General features: G+C 41.5%; 1 protein-coding gene across 5 annotated transcripts in view; it reads right to left on the bottom strand.

Annotated features, from left to right (window-relative positions):
* The window catches only part of GHR (growth hormone receptor), a 258,077-nt gene that overhangs the window by 58,364 nt on the left and 180,528 nt on the right, over positions 1-19,185 (bottom strand). For all 5 annotated transcript variants that reach the window (XM_036067251.2, XM_036067258.2, XM_078066687.1 and 2 more), the window contains one exon: positions 17,162-17,227. In XM_036067251.2, the coding sequence (XP_035923144.1) occupies positions 17,162-17,227 (66 nt within the window). The remainder of the gene's footprint in view (positions 1-17,161; positions 17,228-19,185) is intronic.

The raw sequence follows: 19,185 nt of genomic DNA, 5'->3' as shown, positions 1-19,185 counted from the left end.
CAAACCCGTAATTTCCTCTCCTTTGAGAGTAAACCTGAGAACTCATGATTTACAGAGTCCTAGAACACTTGCAAGGAATGTGCACATCGTTGTCATACCTGATCCTTGTAAAGGTGAGAGTGTAAATATCAATATTTCCATTTTTAAAAAGAGAGAAAATAGGCTTCAAGACTTTTGTATGGTAGAGCAGGAACTCCAGGCCAGGTTTTCTGACTATGCTCTTTCTACTTTACTCTTGTTGCTGGAAATCTCTGGTCTTTAAAAACTTAAAGAAAAAATTTTAAATTGAGATACTTTATGCGTAGTGAAAAGCACAAATTTAAGTTTACATTTCAATGACTTGACAAATACACACAGTGTCATCCACACCCCGGTCAAGGACAGAATGCTGTCTTTTAAAATTTATGGGAGCATAAAATCTTGGACCATTGGGTAAGCCTATTAAAGAGGGGGGAAAAGCCATATTAAGGGAAACAAAACTTTAGGCACTTGATATACCTGTGTGAAGTCCTTTTGCCTGGAGGGAAGAGGGGAAAAACCAGCTCGAGTGCTGATTTTTCTAACTGAGCCCCTTGTGATTTTGTTCAGGTTTCCTGCAACTTGGTAAGCTTCTCTGCTCTACTTTACATTTTCACATAAGATCTCCTAGGAACATGTGAAAATAAAGAGAAGCATCAGATTTCCCTTTCATTTTTACTTAGGGTTTTGATTTTATTATAGTATTAATATCACACTGCAAAGCTCTTGTTTGCAGTTGCCTAATTAGTCTCATTCATAATGAAAAAAGGACCATAATCCCATCTTAAACTTTGCACAGTGCAGCTCAGGGTTTTCCATTCAGATGGTTCTCAACTGTAATGTTATAATTATACCATTTTCTCAGCAGCGTCCCCCACTATAATTACAGTCAAAGCTAAGATGATGTTTATAGTGTACCAAAGAAGATGGAATTGTTTCATTTTAAGTGATTCATTTACCTCCTTTGTTGGTAACAGAAATGTGTGGTAATGGAAGAGTCATGGTCTTAATATACTGCTCTGAACAACAATTTTGGATGCCAAGAAGCCAAAAAAGAAAATAAAAACCCCAAACCCAGTATGAGAAAGTATGGGAGACACGAGTCCCGGTGTGGTTGCCACAATGGCTCCTAATTTAAAAATCTAGGATGGGTCAGGTAATGGAGACTAGCATGCTGGTGGCCACTGGGGGACCTCCAGGATGTCCCCACTTGATTTACCTTGCTGCAAGGCATCCCCAAGCATGCCAAGTCAGTTTGCGGGACCAACACTGTGGCAATATTTTCTATCTAGGCTCCGAGGCTAGATGATAAGGACTCATCTAAGCACAGACAATTCCTGTCCTACAGGACCATTCATTCATTCATAGCCACTATGGGCCACTTCTAGGTGCCAAGTACATGGCAAGGAACAAAGCAAAAATCTCTGTTCTCATGGCACTTGACTGTAATGTATTTTAAACCTGTCTTTTCCTTATTTACCTGGGTGAATGAAAAGAAAGCTTTTACTTTTACTATGAGGGATGTAGACTTATCCCTATTAGCTTACATGCCGGGACCTCACCCAGTCACGTATAGACTGAAAGCCACCATTTTCTTAATATACAGGCATGGAGCCAGTCTGGCCAGGAGAGAAATGGGAAATGAGTGGAACATGCTGGGGTTATGTTTGCTGGGTTCATTTGTCATCAGCTATGAGACCGCACCTGTCAACTCTGTGACAGTGAGAGAGGCAGAGATAGACACTTCATTTCCAGTGCACCACTCACTTGCTTGTCCAAAGCCTCTGGTTTACAATGTTTCATAAAACCTTGACATTCTTTGCCTTGTCCTGTTCTGTGGAACCTTATCCGTGCAGGAGGAGCAGAAGATTACCATAGTGGTCAACCATAAAGGATGACTTGGTGGGAAGACATATCTAGGTACATGGTTTGTGGTTATATGTTAGGAATTATTTCTCGAGTGTATGGGGTTTTGTTCTTTTTCTTTTTAGAATAGGCCAAGTAGGGAACACATTTTGATAGCTTTTAGGCCAACAAGCAGATGCATACGGTACAAGTGATCCTCTGTTTGGTTCTGAGACATCCAAGAGCTGAGCATAGGGCTCCTAGAGATCAGTCAGCAACAGTAAGGGAACTGAAGAGTCTTGGAGATGAAATTCTGTTATTTTTGGTTATCACCTGGATTCCCTCTAGTTCCTATGAACATGAATGACTGTGCACTGCTCTCAGCCTCTAGGCTCCTGACTTGGGACACTGGGGCAGAGGTGAGTGGGGAGAAAGCAGGCCATGTGGCACAGACAAGGGCAGGGGTGGCCATATTCCAAATGTTCTCTGTAGGCTTATAAATGGCGAGCCTTCAAGCTGTAGCTTCAAGAGCAAATAGCTAGAAAGTAGAAATGAGAAAAATACTCCATTTTGAAAACAGCAACTAATTGGTTCTTTCTTCTCCTCTCTCTTTTTGGTTTGTGACTTAATCAAAAGCCTATTGGTTATCTTTCTGATTTCTTGTTTTATGAGGGGTGAGAGGCTAAAGCAGAACGTAAACGGTCCGCAGCCGTGTCATCCTGGAGGCTCTACTGGGACACAGCAGTGTTCACTACAACGGGACTTCAGTCCTAGGAAAATGCCGGCACCAATGTGAGACCTAGAGCAGAGCTCGTGTGCAAGCAAATATCATCACGTTAGATCAGAGCAGCAATGGAATCTCTTGAAATTGAGATCAAATAGGACTTAGAACCATAGGCTTAAATTTCTAGCCAAGCCATTTATTTTTCTTTGCCAAATGAAACCAAGGATGCCTTTCGACGTCAACCCTCAGGACCACACCCTGCAGCATAATACATTAATGTCTAGTTAGCCAGAACGCAAACGTTCTCTGGTTGTCCTAGAGCAATCCTCTAAACTGCTGTGTTCATGGAAGGGCCCTTCCCACTTTTCAGAGCTAGCACTCTGGTTCACTAGAGTTCACTAATCCTCACTAGTAAGGCTAATTTCATGGTTTCACTGGGAATGTGAATTGTCTTTACTAGGGGATGGGGATTGAGACTGTTCATGAGGGATTACTCTACTTTTAATATGGAATTTGCAAATACACACAAAAATGGAGAGCAAGAGGGGCACCTGGGTGGCTCAGTCAGTTAAGTGTCTGGCTTCGGCTCAGGTCATGATCTCAGGGTCCTGGGATCCAGCCCTAGATTGGGCTCCCTGCTCAGTGGGGAGCCTGCTTCTCCCTCTCTCTCTCCCTCTGTGCTCTCTCTCTCTTTCAAATAAATAAATAAAATCTTTAAAAAAATTCATTATAGAAAAAAATAGAGAGCATGGCTTAAGGAACCATGTAAAATAATAATAACAATAGTGAAACCATATGTTTATTATTAGTAATAATAATAAACCATACTTTACTTATCTACTTATCTGTTGTTTTTTTAGCCATCTGCTTTCACCCATAACTACCTACATGTTTATTTCTATTTTTTTTTTTACATGTTTATTTCTAAAAGGACTCTCTCATTAAAAAAAATATTATTATACCTAACAAATTAATAATGATCCCTCAATATCATTAAATACCCAGTCTGTGCTCAAATTTCTAAAAATATCTTAAAAATTGTCTTTTGACAATTTATTTGTTTGAATTAGAATGTAAACTAGGTCCACACAATGTTTCTTAAATTTGTTCAAATCTATGACATTTCCTCTCTCTTCTTTTTATTATGTGATTTTTTTTGGTTGAAAATAATTTCCTTTAGCTTATTGCATTCTTAGAGTCATTTAAAATGTTCGTCTATCCCTCTTATTTTCCATAAATAGGCAGTAAGACCTAGAGACTTAATTTGATTCAGTTCAACCCTCACAGAAAGAATCCATCATGGGTGGTGCTGCAAACTCCTGTACCAGGGACATATAATATCAGATGATGGTAAGATTGATCTGGCTTCAAAGTGTTGTCAGCCTGACTCACAAAGAATAGAGTTCACCTAAATATTTTATCATTCACTGATGACCCTGCCTAAATCCACTATGTCATTAGGGGTTCTAAACTGATTTTCCTAATCCTACCATTTCATCTGGATTTATTAGCTAGAATGTGTTGTGTGTGTGTGTGTGTGTGTGTGTTTATAGTTTATACATACATATAGGCTTCTTTATTGCAGAACTACATATATATATATATATATGGACATTCTATATATATATATAGGCAGAATTATATATATATATTTATTAGCTAGAATGTCTCTCTCTATATAGGCTTTTTATATATATATGTAATAGACAACAAGAAGAAAACATCTTTTCTTCACCAACTATTCAGTTACCCTGAAATGCAATCCATACAAAAATTCAAGGTAATTGCTTATTTCCCTTGATGTATCAATTTTTAGAATGAGTACATACCCTAGTAACCTCCAAAGGTAACCATTTAAAAATAATATCACTATAAACTTACTGAAGAATCATATTTTGATGCTATTGTTGAGAGACTGGAATTATAGGAATAAAAATGATGAAGTCATTTCTCCTTTTTCAGGTGTTCTGGGCTGTTTTCAGGGAAAAAAAAAGCACATTGTGTAATCTTGGCCACCTTTCCCTTTCCATTCCCCCTTTCTCCACTCTATCACCCTAATATTTTAGCAGCATCCCTCTGAAAATAGCAGAAGGCAAGCTTAGAGACCAGATGACATCTAAAAATCCAAGCATATATACGAACTCTCTAGGGAACCGCCTGTGGATATTCACTGAAGGATGCACTCATACTCGGAGAGGGATCAGTATACTCTAAATGCGTGCACAAGTGCATAGACTCATAGGCTAGTGCCGTAGCGTGCCCAAATCACTGAGCATCATTGCAGAAGTGCCACAAGCACTTCAGCTTGTGCTCCTTTGAACACCAGTGGCCACTGAAGCTATAATAGATAATCCCTTGAAAAGAAGTCCCCTGGTCAACTATTTTCAGGAAGTGCTATGGGTTTTTTGTTTTGTTTTGTTTTTTTTCTTCCTTTCTCTGGGACAATCAGAATGCACCCAAGCAGATTAGAGAATCTGAGTAATTCTGCAATAAAGAAGCCTGTTTAACTTTGCATGTCCTAGCATTTCCTAAGCACTGGAGAAATGGTGGGCTCAAACATTAAGGGCAGAGTTCTTTGCAGAGTGTGCAAAGAATCATTTTTGGGAGCGATTTTATTTTTATTATGTATGTGTAGTGGGTTAAATTTTATCCCCCAAAGATATGCCCAGATCCTAATCCTTAGTACCTATGAATGTGATCTTTGTTGGGAAAAAGGGTCTTTGTAGGTGTAATTAAGTAAGGATCTCAGAATGAGATTATCTTAGGTTAGGGCTCCAAATTCAGTGATGGGTGTCCTTATAAGAGATAGGAAAAGAGAACAGACACAGAGACATAGGGAGAGGCCTTGTGAAGTTGGAGGCAGAGAATGGAGTGATACATCTACAAACTAAGGACCATCAAGGATTGTCAGCAGTTTCCAGAACCTAGGAGACAGACATGGAACAGATTCTTCCTCAGAGCCTACAGAAGGAACAAACGCTGTTGACACCTTGATTTTGGACTTCTGGCCTCCACAACTGTGAGAGAAGAAGTTTCTGTTATTATAAGCCACCAGGGTTATGGTAATTTGTTCCATCAGTCTTAGGACTGAGCTCCATCAATGCAAGTCTGAGGTAGAACTCTGGCATTTATATTTATTGAAAATGTCCACAGATGATTCTGATGGACACACGCATCAAGAACCACCACTTCAGGATCTTAGGGGCTGAAGGGTTAGTCATCTGCTTATATTGACATCCTATTAGGATTTTAGGCTTTGGCTGTGGCTCTGGATGGACCAACGAAGCCTCCAGCCCTTTATCTCCAGGTCTCTCTTTTTTTCAAGAAAGTTGCACCGAGGAAAATACTGGGCCGTCCTTTAAGAGGTACAATGGAACTATCACAGGTGGTGATGATGGTCAAGGCTGGGCAAGTAGCAGGAGGGAATTCTGGGCTCAAAGAGGAGAGCGAAACCAGCTTTTGTCAAATGAGTCCTACGGATCTCACTTGAAGGGCATTCTCATTTTGCAGCCCAAACAAGGCCAAGTTTCCCTCCTTTTGGTAATTGAGAAATCTTGGTCTCCTAAGACTTCTGATCGTTGGGCTCAGTTTCCTTCTTTCCCTCAGCTGCCTGAGAAGGCTGCTTCTTTCATTCCAGATTCTGTCCATCTGGAAATATTTTATTTCTTTTCCTAGTTGTTCTCTTTTCAGCAGCCTCGCTGCCCCAGGTAACTTTTTGATAGACTTCTCTCTCAGGCTTTTGGTCTCTCCAAAAGGAGCTGGAGAGGTCTCTCTAGTCCTGTCAGTCACTGATGACTAACAACAAGGTATCTGCTCTTACAAATACCTCAGCAAGGAGAGGTCTACAAGGCACGAAGACATCTGGTTTTCTGGTTTCACAGCTTCTCACACTGAGGCTGACTATCCCCTAGGAGATTATTTTGTCATGATTTAACCAAGATTATTCAGTCAAAAACTAAATTTGGGGGGAGGTACCAAAGAAAAATGTCATCTAGTTCAAAATGTTTGCCTTCCTTCAAGAAAGGCAGGGTCTTTAGAGTGGGGTGTAGGGAGAGACGGAGGGTAGGGATAGTGAGGTGGCACTAAAGAGGGTGGGAAACATTCCTCCTCTTTCTGTCCCACAGACCTGTAGCTCCAAGGCTCAGAGCCAGCCACCGGTCAGCTGCAGCACGAGTCAACGGGGCTGTCATAGGCCAGCCTGAGGACCTCACCACTAATTAACAGATTATTTGTTGCTGCTGTTCAGCTTGATCCAGGAAGCCTCCTTAGAGCTGAACTTCTCAAGCAAAAACCAATTTTAAGTTAGCGACTCCATATAAGAGAATTCTACCGATAAAACAGTACATGATTATTGTCAAATGACTCATCCAGACAGTAAATATTCCTTGGGACTGAGTTTACTCTAGTAGGGGGTAAAGATGCTCTTTGGAAAAGTAGAAAAAGTTTGTTTTGATGGCACCCATTCTAGTGATGTGTACAGTCTCCTTTCTTCTGTACCTGAGGACGGTCTTAGGGAAAAGAGGAAGGAAAGGGAATAATATTCTACTAGGTGCCAAGCATTTTACCCAGTCTTGCCTGTGAAGCAAGTAGGCCAGGCTCCAGGCTGCCCTTTTGCTCTCCTCCCCAGCACCTCTCCATCTGTCTTTCTTGCCTGGGAGCCCATGTCTTGTCTTCTGGCATCTGGAGTTTGGCAAGCCTCTCGGGGCTTCCCTTCAATGTTCCCTGCTTCCCTGCCTCTGAAGGGCAATGGAAAGACAAATCCCAAACATTAAAATTTGTTAAATCAAGTATTCTCAAACTGGGCTGTACAAACATTCTCTGGAGTCTGTGAGAATTTTAGTTCTTAAAATATATACTACTCCGATGTGAGATATTCTATACTAGATCCAGCCTCCTTCCTATCCCCCCAGAAAGTACAGATGGAGTTAAACTGGAGATACGCTTTGGTGAGGGGCTGAGGAGGTAGGTAGGGTACTTCCAGGGACCCAGGCTGCTACTACTCTTTCAGGAGCAGTAATAGAAGTAGTAACCATAGCAACAGCAGTAGTAAAAATAATCAAATAGCTAACATTTATTCCGTACCTATGTTGTGCCAGGAATTTTTCTATGTACCCATCTGCTCCTCACAATGACCCTCCGAGATAGGTGTTGACCCCTCCATTTATAGATGGGTAAGTTGGAGCTTGTGGCCTATTGGCAGGATGCTGGATGCATCCACCTAAGACAGCTCATGGTCTCCAGCTCCCCAAACTCCAAAGTACTCATCACACAGCTTGTGACACCAACTGAAGCCAGTAAGAGTTTGTTAGACTGTCTGATAAGAACAAACACCTCCAAGACTTTTGTAGGACCTTCTTTTTTTAAATTTTTTATTTTTTAAAATTTTATTATGTTATGTTAGTCACCATACATCATTAGTTTTTGATGTAGTGATCCACGATCCATTGTTTTCGTATAACACCCAGTGCTCCATGCAGTACATGCCCTCCTTGATACCCATCACCGGGCTAACCCATCCCCCCACACCCCTCCCCTCTAAAACCCTATTTGTTTCTCAGAGTCCACAGTCTCTCATGGTTCATCTCTCCCTCCGATTTCCCCCCCTTCATTTTCCCCTTCCTTCTCCTAATGTCCTCCATGCTATTCCTTATGTTCCACAAATAAGTGAAACCATATGATAATTGACTTTCTCTGCTTGACTTATTTCACTTAGCATAATCTTTTTGTAGGACCTTCTTGTCTGCTTTTCCCGATGAGAAAGAAAAGTGGCAGAGGAGGAAGATGCATCTACTGCTCTCAGGTTTGAGGAAACAATTATGTTACTCCTCTGTGTCAGTGTGTGTGTGTATGTGTGTTGTGTGGGACTGGGGTGGTGGGAAGCCAAACTCAAATATCATGAAATCTACACTAACATCTCTCCCCGTGCTTCCCTTCTGCATTTGCTCTTAAGTAATTCCTGGGACGCCATATGATAAGCATTTAACAAATATTAAGCTCCCATTTTGTGCAAAGCCCTGTTTAAATTGTGAAGAAAGGGGCAGGGTATATAAAGACAAGGAAGACTATCTTCTTGCCCCCAAAAAGCTTTCAATCTAGAAGGGAAGACACCAGGTGTACACAAGCCATTTGAGTTTAATGCAAAAGATGCACAACTTCAAAAGCTTTTAGAATTCAGAAAAAGACAAGCTTCAGTCACAGAAAGGATGCTATCCAGGTGTTTCTCCACTGCTTTGGGGTTTGCCCTGCGGGAGCTTCGTGGTGACAGGTGCACCAAGCCGTACGTGCTGACAACAGAGAGCACAGACGGGCTCTCCTGCAAATATTTGCTTTCACATTAATCCAAATTTGGAGTTTAAAAATTATATTTATTAAGGAATGGTAAGAGAGAATAAAGAAGCGTTCAAGGCTGCTTTTCCATAACACGTGGAAAACCAGAACCTGCAGCGGTAAACACACGGACACCACTTGAGAACACCTCGAGGCCTCATGAAGGCTGTGCATCTGAATCATAACATCTGTGGTGACGCGGTGAGGTTTCAGGTTGATGAGTCTCTTACGTTACACCGTCTCCTAACAGGAGAGTCTTCTGTTTTTATTCTTCAGCATGAATTCAGTGGCAGCTGTTTATAAAAGACTTACAGACCTGCAAAGTCAAGTCTGTCCTCACACTAGAACCATGTGATCTGCTGACTGTAACTCTTCCTAAGATAAATATTATGTGAAAATGATGATGCATGCAGACAGCTGAGCTGCAGATGATTGCCTATTCCGTCCATCACCGAGCATTTACAGATGCTCAGCATTCATTTGATGGCGCACCAATATCAATGCTGCCACCACCTCCAATCATCATCATCATCATCATCAACGCACGAGTCCATGTTGATTGCAGATACTATTAATCTTACTTTACAATATAGTGTATTTCAGAATTGACTGTGAAGTAAATTTGTAAAGTGAATCCTGCATTCCCATTAGTGTCAGTTACTGAATAGGAAATAATTTTTTATGGGAGATTAAAAGATAAGAAGCAATACAAACATGATGACTAGTTGATCCCCAGAGCAGCCTAGACAATCTGAAACAAATAGGCACGTTTATTTACAAAAACAAATATCTAGTCTGAGGACCATAGTTTGCCAACCCCTAGTTTAAATAACTGCTGACCTCTAAAGAAAATAGCTTATTTCGAATCACAGATTGCAAATGACATGCAAATCAGTTTCTTATAAATCATACATTTTAAAAAGCCCTTTGAAAGTTGCATAACTTCTTTTCTAAGTGATACGTTTTTTATTTAGTAATTAATCACCTCTTGAGTTACTTTTGGTTTCAATATATATTATTTCATATTGCATACATTTGCCATGAAGCATGCTCTTACTTGAACTACTATTTAATGGCACCTATGTTTGAATTCCATAAATCTTTATAAATGTGTATTGACTGCTTTCACCGTGTATAGATTAATTTGTATATTTTAAAATCAGTGCACACGTACATAATGAATTCAAGTTTTTTTTCTCAGTGCACACATGCACATTATCTGAAAAAAACTGTTCACCACAAGTAGGAGCTGGTGTGGGCCCAGTTCAGGGGTTCTTTCCCTAGAGAGACTCCTGTGTGCAGAAACCAGAGCTCCCTTGGGAGCAGTGGTTACGGGGCTGGTTTTGAAAAATCTAGCAGTGAATCAGAAGGCTGCAGGCTAGGAGGACTCAAAGGTCACAACCAACGTTGCTGGGACGCTTTAACTTTCTAGAGTCTACAAAGCGGTCCCCACCCACCAAGGTCACCAAGGGTGAAAGAACATTTATCTTGGATTTCATCCTTGAAAAATGTGTGTTATGCTTTGGAAGAGAAATAAAACTAGGAACTGGGTATATGGAGCACAAAAAGGCCCACGGGAACTTTTAGGGAGATGCTTAATCATCCTTCTAAGACTTAAAAAAAAAATTACTCGCTTCTAAGGTCAAGGCTTTTAGAGGCCTATGCCCACAGATTCCTAAATATTTTCTTATTGTTTGGACTCCAAAAGAAATAAAAGACCCTGACATATGTCTACAATCTACAAGGAGCTGCAGGTACTTGGGGAGGCTGGCCTTGAGCTGTGGGCTTATTTTCCACCCCAGAGGTTTCACTACCACTGGCTTAAGCATATGCACAGCGAATAGTTCTCTTGTAAATTAAGTGGTAAATATATACTTACCACTGACACTGATTAGGGCTTAGCAAATTGCTGGGAGTTGAAGGAAGATAAAAAATTTAAGGCCTAATATTTATCTTACAAAGAATCCTCACCTCCCAACAATTACATGTGAAAACAGGACCAGGTATGATAATAATAACAGGACACTCAGACCTGAAAACTAATGGGAGGCATTATCTGGGTATTTCAGGCTGGAGAAAAGTCACTGCCAGGGCCATATTTCGTGGTAATTGAACACTGTTATTTGAATTTTCACTAATATGCATTATCTATGCTTTATTTTGCTTCTCTAGGGACAGGTACAAAGCACCGCGCTGACAGTATCTTCTTGACTCTCCTGTTGGTCGGTTAAGATGCTTACGAAAGCTGTTTTCTCGGTACCTCCATTTCTTCTTGTGTAAAGTGCATAATTCTACCTGTCTTCCTCCTACTTCAGAGAAGCTGGGGGGGGGGAGATAGTATCTGTAGGATGCTTAGCAGTATCTGGAGATCAGTGCGGTGAGTCAGGAAGGGTTACCACCAGGCCGGTGCAAGAGAGAGCCAACATAAACACTGTTTCTTAAAAGGGATCATAATAATCTGTGTTTACTTACTGAATCATTTACTGAATTATTTATAAACAGTAGCCTGTCAAAAATTCAATGTCAGCTTCCATGTCTGAACTCCTCTCTAAAGCATGTCCAAAGCTCAAATTCTTTGTTACAAAGAAACGCTGCACATTCTAAGATACGCATCCACACCCGCACAGGACATACACACTCCCCTGGGGGTGCGTTTATTTTAGCCGTATTGTCAGCTAATGAGCCCTTAAGGCTGAAAAGATCTGATGAAGACAGATCCTCGGGGCGCCTGGGTGGCTCAGTCGGTTAAGTGTCTGCCTTCGGCTCAGGTCATGATCCCGGGGTCCTGGGATCAAGCCCCGCATCGGGCTCCCTGCTCGGCGGGAAGCCTGCTTCTCCCTCTCCCACTCCCCCTGCTTGTGCGCTCTTTTTCTCTCTCTCACTGTCAAATAAATAAATAAAATCTTAAAAAAAAAAAGACGGATCCTCAAAGCTGAGGAGGTCACTTGGCTCAGATGGGGGCAGTGATGTGTAATAGGGCAGGAGTGGGGCCACTATTCCCTCAGCAGCTGACGCGCCAACAGGATACACAGTGGTGGTACAGAGATGTCCTGTGACAGATCCCAAGGCTAGACCATGACCCTAGGCTCCATGACCTGAAGTCAAGGTTCTATGGAAGGCTTATTGGGAAAGACGGTATGTGTTTATAGTAACAGAGAAGAGAAATATCTCTTCCTGTATACCTTTAGCCCTCTCCCTTCATAAATGCCTGCTAAAGGGCACGGAGGTGCTCTGTGCTGACCAAAGAGTAATTATGATATTGGGGGAAACCTGGCTTTTTTATTTTTTATTTTTTTACTTTTGTTTGTGTGTACAAAACCCAACAACTATTCATTAAGCACTTGGCATGTGCCAGGTACATCCCAGATATTGTGGGATACAAGGATGTATAAGATAAAGCCCCTCCCCCTGATGATAGTAGTCTATTCCAAGGGAATAGAAAGCAGACCAAAGAACCCATAAGGTTGAAACAAATGACATGATATTAAGGTCCAACATACAGCTGAGTACAGGACATTTCACCCAGTTCAATCCTAATACTTGTTGGAATAAACTAAGAGCCATGAGGGAATACAATAAACATCACGGGCCAGGTACTATTCTAACTCTTTTAAATATATCAACATTTTTAATTCTCACAACAACTGTGAGGTAGGTACTATTAGCATCCCTATTTTATTTAAAAATTTTTTTTATTTTATAAGGATTTTATTTATTTGACAGAGAGAGAGACAGCATGAGCACAAGCAGGGGGAGTGGAAGGCAGAGGGAGAAGCAGGCTTCCCACTGAGCAGGGAGCCCAACATGGGACCTGGTCCCAGGACCCTGGGATCATGACCTGAGCCAGAGGCAGACGCTTCACCAATGGAGCCACCCAGGCGCCCAGCATCTCTACTTTAGAGATAAACACACAAAACAAAACAGAACCAAGGTACGGATAGCTTATACAACTCAGGAAAGTTCATTCAGGAGGTATGTGGTAGATCCGGGACTACAACGGTCTGTCTTGCTATCAGAGTGAGTTCTTTCTACAGAGATTCCAAAATGAAAGTACTCATCCTCTGATGGGATAAAGTGACATTTGAAATATGCCTTAAAGACAAAATCCATGGAGCATGTTCCTGATTCAGAGGAAAGAAGAGGGAATTTCTGGCAAAGGGGTCCGTGGGAAAGGATATGATGAAGCAGGAAATGCAGGGACATAGACATGGGTGTCCACAGTATACAAGAGAGATAAGGCTAGAAAATCATGGAGGATCCATGTCATGGACTTTCTTGAATGCCAGGGAGAGGAGTTTATTCATATCATAGAAAACTGGGGGTGCTCCTGAAGGTGATGGGGCAGAAGAGCCACTGCATCAGATGTAGGGGGGGAAGAATGAATATGGGAGCAGAGAGCAGGACAGCTTAGAATAGAGAAAAACAGGAGGTAAGAAAGAGAAATGAGCAGGTAAAGACAGGAGTCCAGCTAAGAACAGAAGATAAGGATCGGCAAAGGTGACAACTACTATATCAAATTTATGTCCCATAATCATGTTTGTATTGAAAAGTAACTCATGATTGTGAAGGAAGTTGTTCATGAACTTATTAGACTTTAAGCAATTCATCTGTTGTGCCCATCTAAGAGGATAAGCTTTTGGAGTCCTTTCAACACGTAACTCTGATCTCAGTCGTTGACGCTGATGTTCACAATGCCTGTTTTCATAAAACCTTGGACTAACTTATGCTCCAAATGCCAGTCAGTGAGACTTCCATATTTTTTCCTTATTTTAATTTGAAGGGGAAATGTCACTGATCACAAAATTTACACTTTCATAGTAAGATGCAGTAAATTCAGTGAAAAGGAATGACTTAAAAATGAGAGGAAAAAAAGGTCTTCAGAAAGATGTGCAAGACGTATGTCTGTCAAGGCTGCTCAGCAGTAGGATTAGGTTTATGATTTGCACCTAAGGTCATTGGAACCTGGGGGCTGATGGTTACGGCTGTCCACACAGCTAGAACGTACTTACATCACCAGCTCACTATAGGAAACCCATCGGGAGGAGACTTTGGGCTTCTCGATACAGAGGTGTTTGGCAGGCACATGGGTAGTGGTTCCAAATCTGGAGACAAAGTGCATCCTGTGTGACTGAGCAGTGAGGGGACAAAGAGGCGCACACTTGGGTCAGACTCTGGTCAGTGCGTACCCCTTGTCTACTGTTGCTATACTGTAGCCTTTGCCCGGAAGGAAGCTGTCCTCAGAGGATAAACCACTTGATTCCCATGAGTCCTTTCCGCGCCGGAACACTCAGGGTGATGAATGTGTGATTAACACAGGTGGGGGGATCTGATGCTCTCTGCCGGCTCCAGCCAGCTAAGAGCCTCCACGACAAGGGGTGTTTGTGGGACTTGCTAAGTGTAGGGAAGGTAACCAGGGAGCTATTAAGGCTGCTTCCATTTAATTTATTTATTTGCAATATCATTTATTCCTTACACTGTTCAAGGTGCCACTTTAGGTCCTGTGAGTTACACAACTCTGAATAAGATACAGCTGTTCACAATCCAGAGGGGGAGATAAGAGAAAAATGCAAATAACTCTACTGCAAAGCAGCATCTGATGTATTCCTTAAAAGTGGTATAAAATTACATGATCTCTCTTAATGTCAAGCCTGGAGGAGGGAAGCACTGTCTCAGGCCAAGGGTCAAAGGGTCCTGGATGAGCTTTAAAGTACGGACAGGATTTATAGTTACAGAATGTGGTGTGAGGTGGAAGGAGGACTGTTCTGGAAGATGGGATGACATGAGCAAAGTCCCAGGGGGGTACTAAGTAGCGTAGACTTACAAGCTGGGGTGAAGGATGTTGGATTTCAGTGTCTTGGGACAGGTTTGCAGTTTGAAATCTGGGTTGTTTAGAGCAGAGTGATATGCTGGGTTCTTATAATTGCCATTGGCATATAAGAAAGGAGAGATGAGTGGGGGGAGGAGAGGGGAGGGAGACAGTGATGAAGGGGTTACAGCAACAGCCCAAGAATAAAGTCAAGGGGCCTGCAGAGGTGGGGTGGCATTTACCTACATTAGGTCAGTTCTGTCTAGAATTTTTTCTGAGAGGGTTGTAATATTTTTTCCTTCATGGGGGTTTTGCTTTGAATCTGAGAATTTAGAAAAGTGCACATAGGAAATGTCTGACTTATAACTGTGTAATGACAGGACATTTCATGTTGAACACTAGGTGTTTGTGTAAAATCATCTCCTGAGTGAGAACAGGAGCTCCCTGATGTTAGGACAATATCTTCCTCAATCCCTTCTTCCCCAGAGTGCAGAGCTTGTGCTGGGTACACAGCAGAGAGTTAAATGCTTGTGAAACAGTGACAGTGTACAAGGTGAGGTGACGTGAGCACCAGGGTCTATCACATCTCAATGAGACGCTCAGATGACAAAGGTGGCCATGTGTCCAAGCCTGTGCTCTGTGGAAAGTGAGTGCTGATAGACACACCCACCGACAGGGGTAACTTTATCCAATCAGTCTTGGGAGAGAGGGGAGCTAACTTTTGATCAGGGGAAGCTGGAAGGACAGTATTCTTTTTTGTGTGGGCAGGTCAATATCTATGTGCTATATCACAGATAAGGGATAACTAGGATTCTTGTCTATCACAAAGACAGAAAATCAACATATGCCAAAGGACTTAGCAGGAATTTCTTCAGCAGACCTGCCATACCCAGAGGTTGTATTACAACAAGTCCAATGCTTAGGTTCCTCTCCCCATGACTTCACAAAGAAGATGGGAAGAACTGTACTCCCCTTCAGGGGAAAGTGAAGGGCAGTGTACTATGTTTGTGTGCAGAGGAGCGGCCAATGTGGGATGCAACATGCACCATTAGTAGAACATTCTTCTTTTGTAAGTTTTAAATTTTAATTCCAGTATAGTTAGCACACAGTGTTATATTAGTTTTAGGTGTACAATATAGTGATTCAACAATTCTATACATAGTAAAACATTTTTAACTGATTCCTTTTCATTTCCTTGCAGAAAGTAGGAATAAATCACGTCATCCGCTGCGTGAAGGCTTTGAAATATACTGGCTGGGATAACCCAAACATGACTAAAAAGCCACCCTTTTTATAACCTCTCGTATTAATTAGGGAGCAGATGAACATGTCAGAGGCTTCTAAAACAGGAGGAGGGTTGTAAAGAGTTTGTGGCCTGGCACAACGGACAAGTGGATGCCACTTGCAAAAAAACAGCACTAACCTTCCCTTTGAGTCACCTCCAAGGATTTATATCTCATTTAGAAATCTACTCTGTAATTATGTCATAAAATCCAAATTATGGTTTCAAGACACCGGAATTGCCAATGAAACAGCAATGGTGTTAAGCTCAGTTAGGTGCACGGTCTTCCCTTCCTCTATTGTGTTGTGTGGACTCCAGCATATACTTCAAATGATGAGAAAATCCTTCCCTGGAATTTAATTAAAGGCACCTACGACTGATGAGGATTTGTTTTAGGTCATGTGAGGAATTTAGAAGAAGCATAAAAAGTGGGCCTTGTCTTAAAGCTAAACATAATTACTTAATTCATGTGGCCCACACAGCTCATTGAGTTCTGCACATGGTGCTAACACATACACTCAAATCCCGTGAAGTACATCTATCGTGGAGCACGGGACAAAGTTCTATGGCAGCACAGAGGCAGAACAAGTCTTTGGTCCTAGACGATTTAGAGAAGCTTCCCCACAGAGCTAATGCCTGAGTTTAGTCTTAGGGATGAGGAGGAGATTGTCAGAAGACAAGAGGGCGATGTGCAAAGGCATTTCAAGAAGAGATAGCTTGCATGAAGGCAGAGTTTTGGAGCATAAGATGATATGGTTGAAGGGACAAGTTTAACTGTCAATGCGATCACTAGGTATAGAAATATCTCAAAACAATAATGACAATATAATACCCAATTTGTAAAAGGAGGCAGGTTCCTAAAGTCAATAAACTAATTGTTGGTCCACAATGTTATCTAATCTTTTTTTTCCCCTTCTCCTTAATTTGGCTTTACTTAACCTCTAAGGATAAGCAAATTAGAGAAATAAAGAAGCAGCCTTGCAGTGAAGCTGAAAAAGACATCCTTTAAAAATATGTATTTTTTGCTTATTTGTGCAATTTCCATCAGTCATTCATCTGGGTACCAAATCTCAAATACAGCAAAGAAAGGACGGTAACTTGAATTACAGTAAAGCATGGACAAGATCACCAATGACAGAAAAAGAACTGAAATTCTTACTTGTCCCTGGGCCTGGATTAACTCTTTGCAGACTCTGGGATGGTCTGCCAAGGATAGCTGGTGCGGCTGGAACAGAGAGAGAAGAAAACCATTAGGTATCCCCGTAAAAATGGTCTGATGTGACCCTGTTACAATTTCACTTTCAAGTGACAAAATGTGACCTGGCCCAACCTCACAATAATTCTCTTTCTTGTTTTCCTTCTTTCTTTTTAAAATTAAAAGCACACCTACCCTCTAAAAAGAACTCCTAAATATCAGAGCACACGGAAACCCAGTGCTAGTCACCTCTGGTCTCTAGACATGATCGGGAACAATGGAAAAATGCCTTCCTAGAACATTCGAGTCCAAGCTTGAGTCTTGCTTGTGAAAATGGAGAGGAACATAAATTCTTTTTTTTCAAAACCGTATTAAAAACAGTTTGGTCAAACAAGTTCATTCTTGGAAATAAACATGTGAGCAATCCCGGGAATGGGGAAGGGATGAGGGGAACTGAAAAGTTAGGTAGGGCGGACCCAGAACTTTGTGACGTGAGATGGGCAATGAGTCATCGATTCTAAAAGCGGTTATAATTCTATGGATACTACTATTATGTTGTATTGAAAACAGGAAGAATGGAAAAGGATTAGTGTAGTTGTCATTGAACCGCTGAACCGGGTTGTTTTGTTACAAGAGTATGCAACTGTTATCTGGGCTTGGTGGAGAGGGGGTTTTTCTAGGATTCTACACCTCCTTAGAGGGGTGAAGTGGTTCAGGCTTACAACGAACTCTGAACACCACCTGAAAGAGGGGAAACTGCTGATGCTCTCGGTCCTCAGTAGAAACCCACAGAAACAATGCTAAGACATCTTTCTCTGATTATGAAAAAAGGGCAAGGAACCAAACAAAGATGCACTGGGCAGGAAGCTGATCCATTCCTGTCCCCTTGAATTTCAGAGGCAGGTGGGTCCTGCCCACCCCCCCCCCAGATCCACTTTTGAATGTGCTTTTCCACTAGCCCCTCCCACCTAGCTACCAGTAGGAAGCAGCTCTCAGGGCTGGTGTTCATGATAACAGAACCCAACAGATGAAGTTAAGAGCCTCTCATTAAACACTGCAGAATTCTAACCTTTGTAAGCTTTTCAGTCTGGGCATATTAGCGAGAGCATTTTTACAAGTGAAACTAGGTTTTGGGGGTTTTGGTGAGTTCATATTTTAAATTATGTATGAATATGAGTTCTGAAAGTATTTCTTTTATTCTCTCTCTAAATTTTAATATTAGCTCATTTGCTGCCAAATGCAATAAAGAATTATGACAAAAAGCAAACAATACACATTTACCTAGAGTAGATAATGTATTACACATTGATTTTAATGTGCCCAGAAGGAAAATTGCATTTTATGGAAATCACCTCAAGGCTACTTGACTAGATGCCTTGATAGCCTAAGTCTTTATTATTACCATCATCTAGAACATGCCCCCCTCCAATTCCTTGCTACAAACCAGAGAACACTCTGTTTTATGACCCTTTGCCTGAAGTTGGGCACTAAAACATTATTCTCAGTTGAGGTTTGGCAAGTTTACATAATTTCTAACTATAAATCACCTGTTTCCCAGACAATTGTATACACCTTGAGAAACGTTTGATAGCTCAAAGGAAGAGTAAAATTAAGTCAATCATGGGATGCCATACGATCATATGTGTTATTTTGGTCAAAATTACTGGCAAGTGTGTCTCAATTTTCAGCTTAAAACTGGGAACACTTAATGGACACCATTTTCCAGGCACAGATCAGCAGCAAAGCTGACAAATCTCTCCAGAATGATGACTGAGATGGAATGTGGGGGTCAATTATGAGGCCCCAAGGGAGCATGCAGAGCCAAACCTCAGGCCCGGAAATGTCTGGGGAGCCCTCGCCACCCCTGACAAACCAGGATTTTGCTTTCCTTGCAGACAGACATCTGGTGCTTTCCTCTTTATGGTATCAGCATTTGGTAACATTTTCATAAAGCAAAAAGTCGTCCTCAGCTAACACTCTCCACAATA

This window comes from Halichoerus grypus, chromosome 2, assembly GCF_964656455.1.
Source record: "Halichoerus grypus chromosome 2, mHalGry1.hap1.1, whole genome shotgun sequence".
In the NCBI taxonomy this organism is placed as follows: domain Eukaryota; kingdom Metazoa; phylum Chordata; class Mammalia; order Carnivora; family Phocidae; genus Halichoerus; species Halichoerus grypus.
Note: the sequence above shows the minus strand (reverse complement) of the source record. Positions and strands in the feature narration are given on the sequence as shown.